General features: G+C 51.2%; 1 protein-coding gene across 2 annotated transcripts; it reads left to right on the top strand.

The window, feature by feature from the left end:
• The first annotated feature begins 2,385 nt into the window (after positions 1 to 2,385).
• On the top strand, positions 2,386 to 10,254 carry NRN1 (neuritin 1). 2 transcript variants are annotated; one of them, XM_083878912.1, is made up of 4 exons: positions 2,386 to 2,450; positions 2,712 to 2,835; positions 6,828 to 6,972; positions 9,772 to 10,254. In XM_083878912.1, the coding sequence occupies exons 2-4, from the start codon at positions 2,781 to 2,783 to the stop codon at positions 10,001 to 10,003; spliced, it is 432 nt and encodes a 143-aa protein (XP_083735038.1). In that variant the 5' UTR covers positions 2,386 to 2,450; positions 2,712 to 2,780; the 3' UTR covers positions 10,004 to 10,254. The 2 variants fall into 2 exon arrangements, with proteins under 2 accessions (XP_083735038.1, XP_083735037.1); XM_083878911.1 differs by lacking the exon at positions 2,386 to 2,450 and having other exon boundaries at positions 2,601 to 2,835.
• The last annotated feature ends 5,769 nt before the right edge of the window (positions 10,255 to 16,023 follow it).

Here is a 16,023-nt window from a genome sequence, read left to right on the forward strand (position 1 = left end):
ATCCCCTAGAAATGCCTGTTCTTATGAGATTTGTGGCCAGATTGCCAGAGGCTACAGTCATTTCGGCAGTGATGGACATATCAAAAGCCAGATATTAAACTCTTCCTGATTGTGCATTGGAAACTGCCCCAAAATTCATTCCAAAGCAGATTTGCAGAGTGTAATATTCAACTCAAGCCTCTTGGAGCCAGCCCAGCCTTTAACCTGAAGCTATAGCTTCTCTGCCCTCAAAAAAAAAAAAAAAAAAAAAAAAAAAAAAAAAAAAAAAAGGAGCAGAAAAAAACTATAGCAGATATGTATATAAATCAATAAGAAATAATAAACCAATACAGTTATCAGTAGGGCAGAGAAGTGAAATGAAAAATTTCTCTTGCTGCAGCCTCCACAATCTGGTGCTTCTGCATTCTGCAAAGGTGTCTTGTCCTTAACAGCAAACACAGCCACAAATAGCCAAGCTGCCAAGAACTGATAAGTCCAAAGTTTATACCCATGTACCTCAACCCACACTCTTTTCATCCTCTTCCTTCTTTATCCTGATAATGCACAAACTGTGATACATAAAAAGGTCTTTTGGGCTATCTAACCCGTCTCTCTAGGGAAAAGGACAGGGCTCAATGTTTTGATACCTGCTTCAATCTCTCTTATGTGTTATAAAATCCCTCATCACCTTGGCAGCAAAGAGCTGGCTAAAACTGTTTTGCTTTAGCTACATCTTAAAACTTTTGCTACTTTGAAGGAGAACTTTGTGCACAGTGCAAAGCTTAGCCTTCACCTCCTTGACACTGCCAATATCTTCAGGAGGGTGTGAAAGACAACCCTACTCTGGGCTGCAGCTTTATGGTGGAGTGAATGGCAGGGCAAGCAGCCAGGGGACACAGCCCCACAGCCTGTGCCTTGCACTTCATTCACTACCATGTGCCCACGTGCTGAGCTGGCTCTGAGAGCTGGCTGAAAATGAACCTTTTTTTTTTTTTTTTTTTAATTCCTCAGATTAGTTTTCAGCCAGCTCTGTCCTCTAATTCTTCTCACTATTTCCATAATGGAAATCTATAAATAGGAAGAAAAGGTGGAACAAAAAGAAATGATGGGAAGGCACAGAGGTGGCAAGCCAGAGTTTTTCATCTGCAGGGCCCAACTGATGGCTGGAGTAGTTACCCAAAATTACCCTTGCCTTTGAGTTGGAGACACAGAGCTTGGGGGTTCGTGGTGGCTTTGAGGGGATGCACATGCAGGTGCCACTGCACACATTAGGTAGACCTAAAGAGGCAGTGGCATTCACCAGCACTATTTTGTGAATGGAGCTCTCAGCAAGGAAGCTTTCCCTCTTGCCCTCCAGTTTCTTTACTCCGAGTTGTGCTGTCGTTTAACCCCCTGCAATCCCTCTCCTTGCCAGGTGGGCTTCAGGCATTTGCAGCCCGTGGGAGCCATGGGTGCCCAGCCCGGCAGCTCTGTGACTCTGTCATTCGGGTCTGAATAGTGACACGAGTGGTTTGTAAAAGAGAGGGGCTGGTAGCTGGTCCAGGACCAGGGACCAGGACTGCAGACTGGGGGGAACCGGGAGGAATGGCAGCAAACAGTAATTTTCACTCTGACGAGCCCCCCTTTGTCTTCCCGGAGATGCCACGGATGGGGAGTGAAGGGTCAGGGCTGAGCTGGGTCGGGGAGAAAACTGGGCAGTGAAAGAGCCACGGGAGAAGGCTGTAGGGGTTTTGTCTGATTACTGTGCACTGGGAGAAGCCCACGCTGGCACCTTGAGGTCCCTCTCGTGCCTGGGTGACAGAGCATCCCAGCACAAGCCTCACGCCCGGCAGGAGCCTCGGACAGCCCCACGCCCTCCCCCCAGCCCCCCCACACCTGTACCCTGTCCCAGAGGATGGGATGCGATGGCGGGTGCCGCGGTCCCAGGGGCAGGGCAGCCCCCCGCCTGTCCCCAGGGCTGTCCCTTATCGCCACTCCACCCTCTGCGGTGTCACCGCCGGGATGGAGCACCGGCAAAAAGGCCGGGAGAGACCGGCCCCCCCTCCTTCCCGCTCCCCCCAAAGCTCAGCCCGGGGGTGACGTCATGGTGGGGGAGGGGCGGGCAGGGGGAGGGGACCCCCTCACGTCGCTGTCCCCTGCTCGCCGCGCGGCGCGGGGGCCGGGCCCGCCAGCCCCGACGGGGCGGCCCCGGGGGCGGGGGGGCTCTGCCGTGCTGTCCCCACCCCCGGGGGCGGCTCCTCCGTCTGCGTGTCCGTGTGTGTCCGTGCGTCCGTGTCCGTGTGTCCCCTCCCGCCCCCGCAGCGCCCCCGCCCCGGGGGGACGGTCCCCGCCGCCGCCCCCGTCGGCACCGCACGGGGCCGGGGGACCGCGGGGAGCGGGGGGAGTTTCTCCGTGATTTATGGGGCGGGGGGACACGGGGAGAGCGGGTAAATCCAGCCCGCGATGCCTATAAATGGCGCTCCTCTTCCAAGGTGCACATTTATTTAAAATATATATATATAAATAAGAAGGGGGGAAAAAAGCCCGGCCGGTGTCATCCCCCCACGTCAGGGCCGGTGGTGGGCGTGAGGCTGTACTTCCTCCGCCCCCTCCTAATGGAGCGAACCATTCCCAGCCAGCCTTCCTCGCCCTCTCCCGCTGCCTCCCTCTTCCTCTCCTTCTCCTCTTGTCTCCCCCCCTTGTCTGCAAAGTCCTCCGCTGCTCGGAACTTGTTGGCAATGTCTATTTTTCAGCTTTCCCCCACGTTCTCCAAAGTAACTATTTAAAGATCTGCAGCCGCAAATGGTTTTACTAAATGTAGGATGGGACTTAAGTTGAACGGCAGTTATATTTCTCTGCTCCTTGCTGTACAGATAGGTAAGTGGACTGCCAAATTCCGTGTCGAGTCGCGCGCTCCCCGGGCGGGATGTGCCCGCGGGATAACGCGGAGCGCCGGGATAACCGGGATAACCCCGCTCTGCGCTCCCGCCTTCCCCTCGCCGCGCCAGCCTCGCCTTCCCCAACGCCGCCGAGGCAAAGCGAGCCGCTTTCTCGTTTCTCCTAAACCACTTTTGTTTTTCGTTCTCCCGAAGCGGTGCATGCTCGCTCGTACTTCGCTTTTTATTTCCCCCTCCGCCTTCTTCTTCTTCTTTTCCCTCCTTTTCTCTCGGTCCCCGCGAATGGTCGCGTTCGTATCTGGTTTTCGGATGTCCCCTTGGTTCCCTTCCCTTCCACTTCGTTCCCTTCCGCTAAGAAATTCTCCTCCTCGCCCCGAGGGACAGAGAAATAAGAACTGGCACAAAATGTCTTGTGAGAGATCTAGCTGGAAAGTTTTTTTGCAGAAAATCAGGGGGACAAGAGAAGGTCTCCCTTTGGGGACCAGAACGTTTTCCCATTCGCAGAGCACCTTAAAACCAAAGAAAACCCATCGCTAAATTAAAAGAAATAATCAACTCGAATGGGGCGATTAAACAAATAAAAATCACTCCAAAAAAAAAAAAAAAAAAAATCGCTGAGTCCCACCGCCCAATCGTTAATTTTGTGCTTGGAGAAGACCTGTCAAAAATCGAGCAGGTCCAAAAAAATTCTCTATATGCTGTTACTTAAAATAGAACAGGTTTCTTTCCATGCTGCTGTGTATTTTGTGTGCTTGTTGCTGGTTTTGTTCAATATCTTGGGGTTTTCGTTGGTTGCTTTTGTTGGTTTGCTCTCGGGTTCATTTTATACGTTTCTTTACTGATTTATTATTTTTTTTTTTAAAGTTAAGGACATTAAACAATCTCCAAGTTAATGACCACTTTGGTCCTATATAGGCAAATTTTAAAGACTATCTACTGGATATGTACATTCCCGAGCATAATCCAAAACTGGGTTTTAAGGAAAGGAGGATTAAAGCACGTCTTTTATTATGTAGACTGTCAGGTGTGAAGATCCCTTTGAAAATATTTTCCTGCAAAGGAATTCTGATGCAATTAAAAAAAAAAAAAAAAAAAAAAAAAAAAAAAGGAGCTCGGCATTGCTATTTAGAGATCCTTTTGCTCGGTCACACTCCTCTCCAGAAAACCTCTGCAGCATTTTATGGGTACCAAAGAAAAAGGAGGGAAAGAAAAAAAAAAAAAGGAAAAAAAAAAAAAAAAAAAAAAAAAAAAAAAAAGGAGGGGAGAATGAGAAAGGGAGACAAAATACCTTGAACACTTCCTCATCTAAAAAGAGGGAGCCGAGGAAGGAAGAAATAGTGCAAAGAAATATTGACCTCTGGGGTATGTGGTTAAATGATGTAAACCCCTACACTGGTATTACCATAAGGCTGAACTCTTCAGAAGGCCAGTTTTGTACTGTCACAGAAAGAAGGGGGAAGGCTTTTTTGGGATGTTATCCTCAATTTCAGTCCGTGCAATTTTTGTTTGTGTGTTCGTTCATTCGTTTGGAGGAGGAGGAAGAAGATTTTCTTTCTTTTGTGTTTATTTGGTTCAGCCGAGGAGGGATTTTATTGAAATTTCAAAAGGCAGCCGGAGTGGCTGGGAAATGCCGTTCCCGGGCTGGTGTGAGCATGAGCAGTCATTTGGAAAGTTACCCCCAGATAGTGCCGCACAGCGCGGGGATGGTGGCGGTGCGGTGGCTTTGCGGTGCCCTGGAAGGGGACGGCTTTGAAGCTGCTGGAGGGCTTTTCTCCTCTCTGCTCCTCCTTCGGTATTTCGGGCAACCTTCCCCCCACCTCCTCCACACCTCCCCACCCCCGGAATCAGCTCCTGGTTGTCGGTGTGGGGTTTGCAAAGGGGCCGCTGGCTTTGCCCTGTCCCCGCTAAAGGCTCGTGTGAAATGGATGCTCGGCTCGTCCCCAAAATGTCTATGCACCGGGACTTAAAAAAAAAAAAAAAAAGGGGGGGGGGTGTTTATTTATTTATTTATTTATTCAGGCATAGGAGATTGGAGCTGTCCGAAATCCCTGACATTTTGAGAGGTGACCGAGGTTGGGGGCGGGGTGGGCTGAGCCTCCGCGGAAGGGACAGGAGGGATGAAGCAGTGGCAGGACTGGGAGAACGGGCAATGGGTTTCGGGAGGGGGCCCGCTCCGGAGCGGAGGCTCCTGCGGTGCTGCTGCATTGCACATCGCTGCTCGCTCTTCTCTTTGCACGGGGGGTGTGGGCTCTGGAAGGTCGCGGCAACTGCAAGGCACAAGCGACCTAGTTCGTGAGCAATCCCGTTGTCTTTGAACCAGACAGGAACCGTGCCTATCCGCTTTTGCTTTTTTATTTTCTTTTCTTTTTTTTTTTTCCTCCCCCTTCTTTTTATTTATTAAATTTTCTTAATTTCTTGGCGGGGTTTAGGGCAGCTTTGGGCCGGGGATGCCCTCCCTGTGCGGGGGCGGCGGCGCGGGCAGGCAGGGCCAGGCTGTCCCTCGGGCCCGAGGGATGCTCGGCTCACCACTGATCCCAAATGTGCCCCCCCGCACCCCCGGGCCCAGCCTGGGGCAGGGCTCCTCTGCGAACCCCACAATTTCCGCACAGCCCGACACTTTTTTTGCAGAAATTCGTGACAACTCCCCCTCCGCTGTAGCTGCTGGAGCGGGTTTTATAGGACATGTTTTTACCCTCGGGATGGTTCTTCTCTATTTGTTTGCCTGGCTTTTTTATTTTTTTTTTTTTTCTCCTATCGTAGCCAATGTCTGGAGCTTGCTGAGGGTTTGATGTGGCTGGTGCTGCTGTGTGTGTGTGTGTGTGTGTAGAGGGGAGGGGCCACCAAGTCATGTTAGCGATGAATCAAACAGCAAGAGGAGGATTTGGGTTGAAACAGTCTCTTTCAGAGTCAGCCATTTACCTCCTAACCGGTACCTGGCAAGGAAACACACACACACACCTCCCCCCCCCCGCCGTGACAGCCCTTCCCCGGGGACACGGCGCGGGAGGGGACCCCCACCCTGCGGTGTGGGCGGCAAGGGGCTCCTCCTCAAGGGAGGGGGGAAGCCCCTTCCCGCCCCCGCTGGCCGCAGCGACGTCCCCGGGCCCAAGGACACGGCGGCGTCCCCAGCTCCCGTCAGGGCAGGAGAGCGGCTGGAGCCGGCGCCTCTCCGTGCCCGGTACCCGGGATGCCGGGCGGGCACAGCCCCTCACAGCCCTGCCGTGTCCCGTCCTGTCCCGTGTCCTCTCGGGGCACGCCGGAGGAGCCCGCAACTCCTTTTCTTCCCCCGTTTGCGGGCGGTTGCTCTTGTGCTGGTTCCCGTTGTACCGAGCCGAATGCCCTTGACTGGAGCCATCCCGAGGGATGCGTGGGCAGCGCATTTGGGGGAGCGGGGATCACCCCGGCCCGGTCCCGCCCCGCCGCCCCGAGCACAGGCACGGCCGTGATTTCGCTCTCTGCGTGATTTCGCTGTCCCTTCTTTGCGTGTCTCTAGCGCAGCTCTTTCCAGTGATTTTTTTCAATTAATTTTTTTTTTCCCCGCTGCGCCTTGCACGGTGTTTGCCCAGCGACCTGGGCAATAGGGAGCGTGTGCGTGCGTTTGTACCGAGAAACGCTCCCGCTGCTTCCAGGCGGAATTTTCTAACAAAGGATCAATTCCGGGGAGAAGCAGGCAGCGCATCTTCACCTCCCCTCCTCCTGTCCCTTCAAAGAAAAAAAAGGGGGGGAAAATGAGAGAAAAAAAATTCAATTAAACCATGCCGCGGTACTAAACCCCTCCGGTACTAAAAAAGGGCGAAAAGCCCCTGGCTCTCCTTCTCGAGTGGTCGATGGCGAGCCCGGCTCGGTCCCACCGCCCCTCTCCCGCCTCAGGTCGCGCCTTTAGCAGGGGCTGGGGGCGGGCGGGGGAGGAGAAGGGAAGGGGCGAGCCGGGGGCGGAGGGCGGCGGTGCTGACCTGTGCCCCTGCCCCGCAGCATACCTGGTGCAGGCGGTGAGAGCGGCGGGGCGGTGCGATGCGGTCTTTAGGGGCTTCTCGGATTGTTTGCTGCGGCTGGGCGATAACATGGCCAACTACCCGCAGGACCTGGACGACAAGAGAAATCTTCAAACGATCTGCGCGTAGGTTTTTCCTCTCTCCTTCGGGGCCGCGGGGGTACAATGGGGGTCACCTGGGGCTGGGCAAGAGGGGCGAGGCTGGATGGTGGCGGGAAGGAGGGAATGAACACCAGAAACGCGGGGGAGACGCTTTGGGGGTGCATTCTCCGCTCCAGGGTCCCTCCAAGCTGCCTGCCACGGGGACAGGCCGGGCTTGGGGAACAGCGAAGTCTGGAGGGAATTTTTACAATTTTTTTTTTTTCTGGTTTGTTTTCTTGCCGGTTTTGTGTTTTGGTTTTTGGTTGGGGTTTTGAGTTTTGGTGGTTTTTTTTTTTCCTTTCCCTACTTAGCTCCTCTTTCGTATTCTTTCCCTTCCCCCGATCTGCACTGGCATTTCCAGCACGGGGAGGGTTATCCCTTTCCTTATTGCTGCCCCAGGCTGCCCCCGAGGCTGCCCACCCGGGCCGGGCACAGCCGGCGCTGGGGAGGTGCCTCCTCGGAAAACAAAACGTAATTAAAAAGGGAAGAGCCCAGTCATAACATGAATCGCCCAGCGGCAGAGAGGCGGCTGTCCCAGCTCTCTTCTGCCACCTCCATGGCCCCGGGAAAGCCCATTTGCCACCAGGTTCGCCCAGCTCCTGGCACAGAGGGGACAAAAAGGAAAGGGCAACGATAAAGGGGAATAATAGTAGTAATAGTAATAATATTAATAATAATAATAATAGTAGTAATAACAACAGCAACAAAAATATTAAAGGGAGAAAAAATGCTCTCCTTGCAAAATCGTGTCCCGCACAGGGAGGAAGAGACGAGCATTTTCGATATGTCTGGGAGGAAAAAAAAAAACCCGCCACAAAAAAAAAAAAAAAAAAAAAAAAAAAAAAAAAAAAAAAAAAAACCCCACACACATACAAAAGGGAGAAAAATAAATTGGTTGCAGCACAGGGTGTTTTCCCTGTTTTCGATGCAAAATCCCCCCGTTAAAAAAACCAACCAACCAAAGGAAAAAAAAAAAAACAAAAAAACAAAAAAACAAAAAAAAAACCACAAAAAACCAAACAAACCCAAACACCAAAAAAAACCCCACGAAAAACCAAAACAAAAAACCCAAAACCAACCATACTGAGAAACGAGATAATATCTTTAGACATAAATAAGTTTGGAATAGTTTGAGGTTTTTATTTTTCTCTGCAGAATAAAATCAGGAAACAAAATACATGAAATGGGAAGAAAAAGGAAAGGAAAGGAAAGGAAAGGAAAGGAAAGGAAAGGAAAGGAAAGGAAAGGAAAGGAAAGGAAAGGAAAGGAAAGGAAAGGAAAGGAAAGGAAAGGAAAGGAAAGGAAAGGAAAGGAAAGGAAAGGAAAGGAAAGGAAAGGAAAGGAAAGGAAAGGAAAGGAAAGGAAAGGAAAGGAAAGGAAAGGAAAGGAAAGGAAAGGGAGAAGGAAAAGAAAATGAAAGGAAAAGGAAAGGGAGAAGTGTGAAGAGATTCTTTAATACTCCTCTCTTCCTACCTAGAGATTTCTGAGTCAAACACACAAAAAGGCTGGCACCTCGCTGTAAATGCAGGGCTGCGGTTTACTTTGTGTCCTGCAACATAAATAAATATCCAGGGGCAGCAGTGTACTGATATGATGTATTTTGCCCTCGAGTGCCAGACCAGAGGTGGTCCTGATCTCTAAAAAGTAACTCTTTTCCAAGAAAGACCCTTTTCCCGACCACCTCCTACCATCCGATTGCCTTTGCCCTGTGCCGGGATGTGTATTGAAAGAAGATGGTGAAAGATTTAATTTTCCTTTGGGAGATGCAATTACAGCAGAAATACTGCAGGAGAGGCACACTCTCAGACTCTGGCTTCTCAGTATCTCATTATTTATTACAAATGTAGCAAACATTGGGAGTCTACAACCAGCTTAGAGTGCTCATAAATTAGAGGCAGTAGGACCACTTTGGAAAAAAAAAAAAATAAAAGGAAAAGGAAAAGAAAGAAAATCAAGACCTAGTCTGCCTTGAGGCGTGGGGGAAATAGAAGGCAGAGGGCAGATTTGGGGTAATTTTCGATAACCCAGACAGGGAGAGGAAAGATCCTCCTGTGCCCTCCCTGTGTGCTCCATGGGACGGTGGGTGCCTGCCCGGCGACAAACGCCGATCCAGTCCCTGTGAGGAAAGGAGCTGAAAAAAACACAAACTTGTGCTAATAGCTGGGAATTATCCTAGGAGAGGGAATCTGTTGGCTGCCTATAGAGCCCCGGCCATGGATCAGGGGTCCCTGTGTCTGCCCTGCAGCGGGTCAGTGCGAGGCGCCCAGAAACGGAAGATGCTCCTTCTTCCTTCTCCTACCCTTCCCGCTTCTCCTATTCTTTCTCCTTCCTACTTTTCCTACAGTAAAGGCCTTTTCCCGCCCCGGGGAATCTCCCCCTAGAGGGAGGGATTCCATACCCGAAAGGCTGCCTTTCCCAGCCCCTCTGCCCGCTCCCACCGGGACGAGAAAGCCCCGGGAGGAGCCCGCGGCTCCTGGGCTGACACCTGAGGGGGGCTCGTCCCCTCCTCCCGTCGGGCAAAGGCCCCTCCGCAGGGGGCCAGGGGAGACCCAGCAGAGCGATTTTTGCGGCACCCTGACCGGGCCGGTGCCGCAGGCGGGATTGGGGATGGGGGGACCCCGAAAGCTCAGCCGGCGGCTCCTCCCCGCCTCCCTTTTTAGGCACGCCCGGCTGGGCCCGGCCCCGGCGGCAGGAGGAGGGGGCGGCGGGCCCGAGGGGCGGGCCCCCTCCCCGGGAAGGTGGGCGCGTTCCTGTTTTGACGCCGGCTGCTCTCCCCTCCTGCAGGTACTGGGATGATTTCCACGCCTGCACCCTCACAGCGCTCACCGATTGCCAGGAAGGAGCGACAGATCTCTGGGAGAAATTGAGACGGGAATCCAAAAACCTCGATTTCCAGGGCAGCTTATTTGAACTGTGCGGAGGCGGCAGCGGCGCGGCACCGTCCCTCCTGTCGCCGGCCTTGCCCCTGCTGCTGGCGGCTCTGTGGGCCGCCCTAGTGACCTGGCTGCCTTTCTAGGGGGGCGAGCACACTCACACCCACACCCTCTCCATGTGCTGGATCTATAGAGGAAGTGTCCATCCGTTGCTTTGGGGACGTTGTGCTTTTCTGTGGTTGATGATGATGATGATGGTGGTGGTGGTGGCTGATGATGGTGAAACACCCATGTAGGACTGTGGAAGCGTTCTCCTTTTTTTTTTTTTTTTTTATTATTATCTTTTTCCTTTTTTTTTTTTTTTTTCCTTTTTTTTTTCTTTTTGTGTTTTATTTGCCAAATCTTACCAAACAGGCAGCGGCGCGCAGCCCAAATCGGACCTCAGCTTTACTATCGCTTCGAATCAAAAATAGAAAAAATAATATATATATATATATATATATAAAGAAACAAACTCGAGCCCTCGTTGTGCAAACGCAATCTCAGGAACGGCTCTGGGCCACCTACTGCTAAGGCTGTAACCGGCCGGGTACCTCCCGGCGAGCCACGGGCTCCTCTAAAAATGTGGCAGTGTGCGAGGCGAGAACAAAAACCGCAGACAGGAAAAGGCACTGGCGAGAAATCCAAGGTAGATGTCCACGTGTGAAGCATATGGTGAATAATTCACAATCTCTCATCTTTCCTCCACAGTCGCTTGTTTTGTTTTTGGTCATTCCACTGGGAACAAAAAAAAAAAAAAAAAATTAAAAATAAATAAAAAAGAACATTTTTTTCCTCGAGGGGAAAAGAGAGCGAGAGAGGGAGAGAAAGAGAGGGAAACGAACAGCTAAGGAAGGATGGAGCAAGAGAAAGAAGGACGTATCTAAATGCCCGGAGGAATGAAGGAATGCTGCTAACATCTCTGAGAGTTTACTTGCTGTTCGAAGGCATCTTTCCGAATTCACTGCCTTTAATTTTTTCCTCCTCTTTGTTTTAGATGTTACACATAACAGTAAAATATCTGAATATCCAACCGTAGAGATCACAAAAAGGGGGCTTAAATGTAAAACCTAAAGGAAAAAAAAATAACAACAGCAAAATGATTTTGAAAAAAGAAAAAAAAAAAGAGCTTTGATTTTAAAAGAGAAGAAAAATGTAATTTAAACAAAAGTTTATTATAAAGTCAATTCAGCAAAAAAAATAACAAAAAAAGATTTGCTACAAAGTATAGACAGAAGTATAAAATAAAAATTATTGTTTGAAATGAGGGTGTCGTCCTTTTTATAAAATATACCTAGAGTATCTTGAAAAGGACAGGGCATTTAAGGCGAGGAAGTCTAAATCTTGAACCCATCCCTTGACGAACAATTTCAGTTCAAACAAGGACAGGGCGCCTGAATCGCTTACTCGAAGCCTTTCTCTCTCTCTCTTCTTTTATATATATATTTTTTTTTCCTTCCTTTTTTTTCCCCTCCTCCTTCAAAATACACTGTAAATCCTCCCACCCTCCTCCTCCTCCTCCTCCCGCCGCTGAGCGCGGCTCCCCCGTTTCCCGGGGTGGCGGGGGCGCATTTCCCGCGGGCGCGGAGCTCTGCCCGGCCCCGCGCAGGGAAAGCAACAGCCACCATTAAGGAGGAGGAGGAGGAGGAGGCTGCGGAGCCGGAGCCGGGGCGCAGAGGGGCCCTTTCATAATTAATAAGGCAGCTCAGCCGAAGGAGCGAGGGGAAGGGGGGACGGGGTATTGATTTCGCAGCAGAAGCTGCTCTAACCTCGGCTATTTATAGACGGCTGGTGCCTTTATAAAGAAATACGCATCAAAGAGTAAACACGTCCTTTTTGCTTATAAGAGGAGAGCCCAGCTGGCGATCGGGGGTGAGTGGGTGATGGGCAGGTAGGGACCAGGAATTGGTGCGAGGTGATTTATTCCGCCGGGGACTCGTTGCCTGTGCCATAGCTCTCCTGTGCCAATGTGTAGGGTGGCAGAGTCTCTCCTTCGCCCCCTCTCCCCGCTCCCTCCTCTCCCAGGGTCCGCAATGCAATGTGTAAGCAATAGCAAATGTAACAGTTCATAAATCAAACAGTGGGTCGCAAGCCAATCTGCATTTCCCAAACGGATTGAATCCCAGCAACGAATGTGCTCGGGAACTGGAGCCAGGCGCCTTTACCACTGGAAGCAATGTTGATTTTTTAATGATAAAATACATTATGCGTGTGTTGGGGGGGCTTTGCAGAGCTCAGCCTCGCTTCGGCAGACACAGGTCTGCTCGGATTTCGTTTTACTTTGGCCTCCCTCTAGAGTCGATCCCCATCACCACCAAAGAAAAAGGAAAACCCTGGAGAGCAGAGCTTTGTTTAAATGGTTTGGGTTATTTTCCCTCCCCACAGAGGATCTAGACCTAAATTGATTTTTCTGTGCACATCTCTGTATTCATGAGGTCAGGCGCCGCTGTTACGGTTTCCTGTAGCACGAAATGCCAGATGCCGAGGAGAGAGAGGAGAGGGAGCCCTTGCTGGGCTGTGAGGGGCTCCACAGGCGGCCTGAGGCGGCCGGGCCCCGGGGACCCCCGCCAGGGGCCGGTGAGGGCCCCGCTCCGCCCCGGGGTGCCCGGTCTCGGGTCCCGCCCGCTGCCGGCATTCCCGCCACCGCCCCCGCATTCCCGGCTGCTGGACGGTGCCCGGCCATCGGAGGACGATGGAAGGGAGCCCACCAGCTTTCCCTCAGCCCGCAGAAGAAAGCTGAAGCGCCCTAATAAGGGGGCGATTTCCAGCTCATTAGCGGACCCGAGTTATCTTCGTGTGAAGTTCAATTACTAATGAATAATCTCTCCGTAATTAGCACACCCCCCAATTAACCCTCCGCTGAGGAGAAGAATAAACGGTGGCAAACCAGTGAAAAACCGGCCGAGCGGGTGGGGAGGGTGGTCGATCCCGGGCCCCTTTCCTCCCGCTGGGCTCCCCTATTTGGGGCTGATAATTGCCGGGGGCTCAGCCCCGGGGCACAGGCCGCCCACTGACCTGCCCTACACCCCGGGATTTCCCTCACAGGCGGCAGGGAGGGCAGCAAACCCTGGTCCCGCCGGCTCCGCTCCCCCCGGACAATCTGGCAAGGGAAGCCCTTCCCGCCGGCAGCTCCGGTTTTTTTGGGGGAGTACGAGCAACCAACAAACTCCCCCTTCCCTTCCGCCTGTTCATTTTATAAGAGCCCCTCAATGCTCAAGGAATTGGTTGTTCCCTTTTCTGCCCCTTTCAAGGGCCGTTTCTGAAGCCTGAGTGCAATGGTCGATTTTATGTATTTAATTTTCTCGACCACAGGGATGGATGGCGGCTCTGCCTTTGCCATGTTGTGTGGCCAAGGAAACACGAGCCCTGCGCCAAGTCCCAGAAAGGGACTGAGTGTACTGGGCTTGCCTCCTGCCGCCTTGCACCTGTAGGTTTGTAAAGGCTGCAGGAAAGGCTGGGCTGCCTCTTGCCAGGCTGGTTCCACTGCCCCAGGCAGCGGCTGCCGTAGCAAGAGCTGGAAGAGGTTCAAACCTCTAACATCCCTTCTTAACTCCCGGGCAAACGTGAGCTGGTGGACTGGAGAGAGGAAAAACGCAACAGAAAAGCGTTTGAACCTCGACAGTGACCACAGTAAAATTATCCCCTGCTTAAAAGAAAGTGCACACTCAAGCACGCATAAGGGAAAAAAAATAAATCAAAAAACAACAAACCAGCCAAACATAAATGCAGATCAACAGGGGAAAAAACCCGCAGCTGAAACAAAAGACAAGCCAGTGCATTTCTAGCTGGCTGGATAATCAGGAAGAGTTGCAGCCATTGCGGCTCTGCCTGCCCTAATTCCTATCCCCAGCTCCGACTGAGCAACCGCAGCCCCGCAGTCCCCGGAGGGCTGCAGAGCTCTGGCTCCTTCCCCGGCAGCGCTGGATGCACCCGTGGTTGGCCTGCGGCTGCTCTCCTGCTGCCTCCCTCCCCCTTTTAGCAGCCTGGCTGAGCCCTGCAGGGAGGGCTGCACCTTGCCCCGGCACGGCGAGACCCTGCCAGCACTGAGCTGAGGTGGTAGCGGTCGATTATTTTTGCTTTAAGGAGAAAAAAAAAAAAAAAAAAAAAAAAAAAGGCCTTTCCCCATCTGTTCAAAGGCTGTAGCAGGGAGATGGAGTGGGCCTGTGCTGAGAGCAAAAGCTTGAGCCAGGACACACAAAACTGAGGAAAAATCTATTGTAGTGAGATAGAGTGGGATGAGTTGTACTGGGAGCAAACTGGTTGGTGCTTATGGAGAGAGCAGGGAGGCATGGTATGAAAGTAAGGTGCAGTATCCATCTCTGACAAGACTTTTTGGTGGCTATGTATGCAGCTCAAAGGAAGCAGCTAGTTACTGTTGGTCCTTGGCTCATTTGCACAGTCTAGGGATGAATGGATCAGTGGCTCTTCCAGCCCTCCTCCTCTCTAGGGTCCTTTAAAAATCTGTGCAGTTGCTGTCCTGCCCAGTGAAGCCCAGTAAGTTCTGTGAAGGGCTGACAGCCTAAGGAGAGAGAGAGAGAACAGTTCAGCCTTTCTATTCATCAAGCTGATTCATTAATGATTAGTGCCATTAGGTGGACTACAGTAGTGCCTGAGGGTCCCAATTAAAGGAAAAGTGAGCTTGTTAAATCCAGAAAGCCAGATTCTCCCTCTGATACTCCTGTCTGATGCAGAGGTGGTGTCTCCAGGGTGGGCAGCAGGAATAGCCCTGGCTTTCTATGTAAGCAGCCTCTGTGCCTTCCCTCCTCCCTCCTCCACTTTTTCCTTCCCCCCTGCCTTAGTTGCAGATCCTGCTTACAGGGTGCTGCAGAGCAAGGCTGTTGCAGGAGTTGGCTGGCAGGACTTGCAGGAGGAGGTGTCAAACCAGCTTATTCTTCTGAGCCACTTTATTCTTCACCACGAGTGGGTTTGGGTGGGCTTTTTTTGGTTTAGGTTTTGGGGTTTTTTTGGGCAGGGTTGAGAGCAGGCAAAGTGGTGGAGATTGCAGAGGAGTCTGTTATGAAATCAGATGCCATTTTAGATGTCTGAAAGAGTTTCTTTAGGCTAAAGGCAGCTGAAGATCAATTGCACTGTTGGCAAATGTGCTTCCAGCTGGCTGGTGCCTCTCTTGAGGGACAGTTTCAACCCAGGGCCCATTGCAAAGGTAGTACAGGGAGGGGCTTTCATTTGCTTTGGGCTGAGGACCTTCTGCTGCCCAGTTCCACCAGTGAGAAGAGAAACTGGAGATGATGTGGGAGAGTGACAACAGCATTATTACTGGTGAGTTACTGGCTGTTCCTTTCCCCTCAAATCCCCGTGGTGGGTCTCTGAAGATTTTGCTCAAAGCCCCATACTCCTAAACTATGGGTTTGCTAACAAATGGGCAGACTGTGCTGGCACAGAATTTGCCTTTCAGGAGGTATACTGAAGAAATAGGTTTAAATGGATCAAATTCTCAGAAACCCAGCCTGTGGCTTGTGCCTTAGCTTTTTAGGCTGTATTGTTTGTTTTATTTTGTTTCTTTGTTTGCTTATCTCCAAAGCTGATATGAAGAAGAGATGGAAACAGCCTCCTGAAGGTCAAGGTGAGACTGACCAACACCTGAGTGCTGGTATTCACCAGCAGTAATAAATCCCTGCTCACAGGTGCTGGAAGTCTCTTCAGAGAAACAACATTGCTGCAGGGGACAAACAACTAGTCCTGGCCTTCTTTACACAGCCATTCTCTGGGAAAAACTATCCCCTGAAGTCAATGTGCATTCTGCCTAGGTAAGGATTTTGAATGCTCAGTTTTACTTCAGACAGGAATGTTATCCCAATATGAACTCCAGGTTCCTGCCACTGAAATACAAAGAGCTTTGTGTGTGCATTGTGCTTTGCACCTCCAGGTTTCTTGCCCATCATATCAATTTATTGAGGACTGTGAAAATATTACTAGATCTCTCAAGCATCAAAGACCAAAGCTGCTGGACACCTTTTTTTTCTTTTCTTTTATTTTTCCAGGAAGAGTGGATGGTAGTGCATCCTTTAATAACACTTTAATACCACCAATTTCATTAACGCTTCAGAAAGTACTGGATATTCAAGCTGATGCTCCCCGAGGCAGCAAATTTCTAAACCTCAGTCAA

Source organism: Zosterops lateralis (assembly GCF_965231275.1).
Source record: "Zosterops lateralis genome assembly, chromosome: 1".
NCBI lineage: Eukaryota > Metazoa > Chordata > Aves > Passeriformes > Zosteropidae > Zosterops > Zosterops lateralis.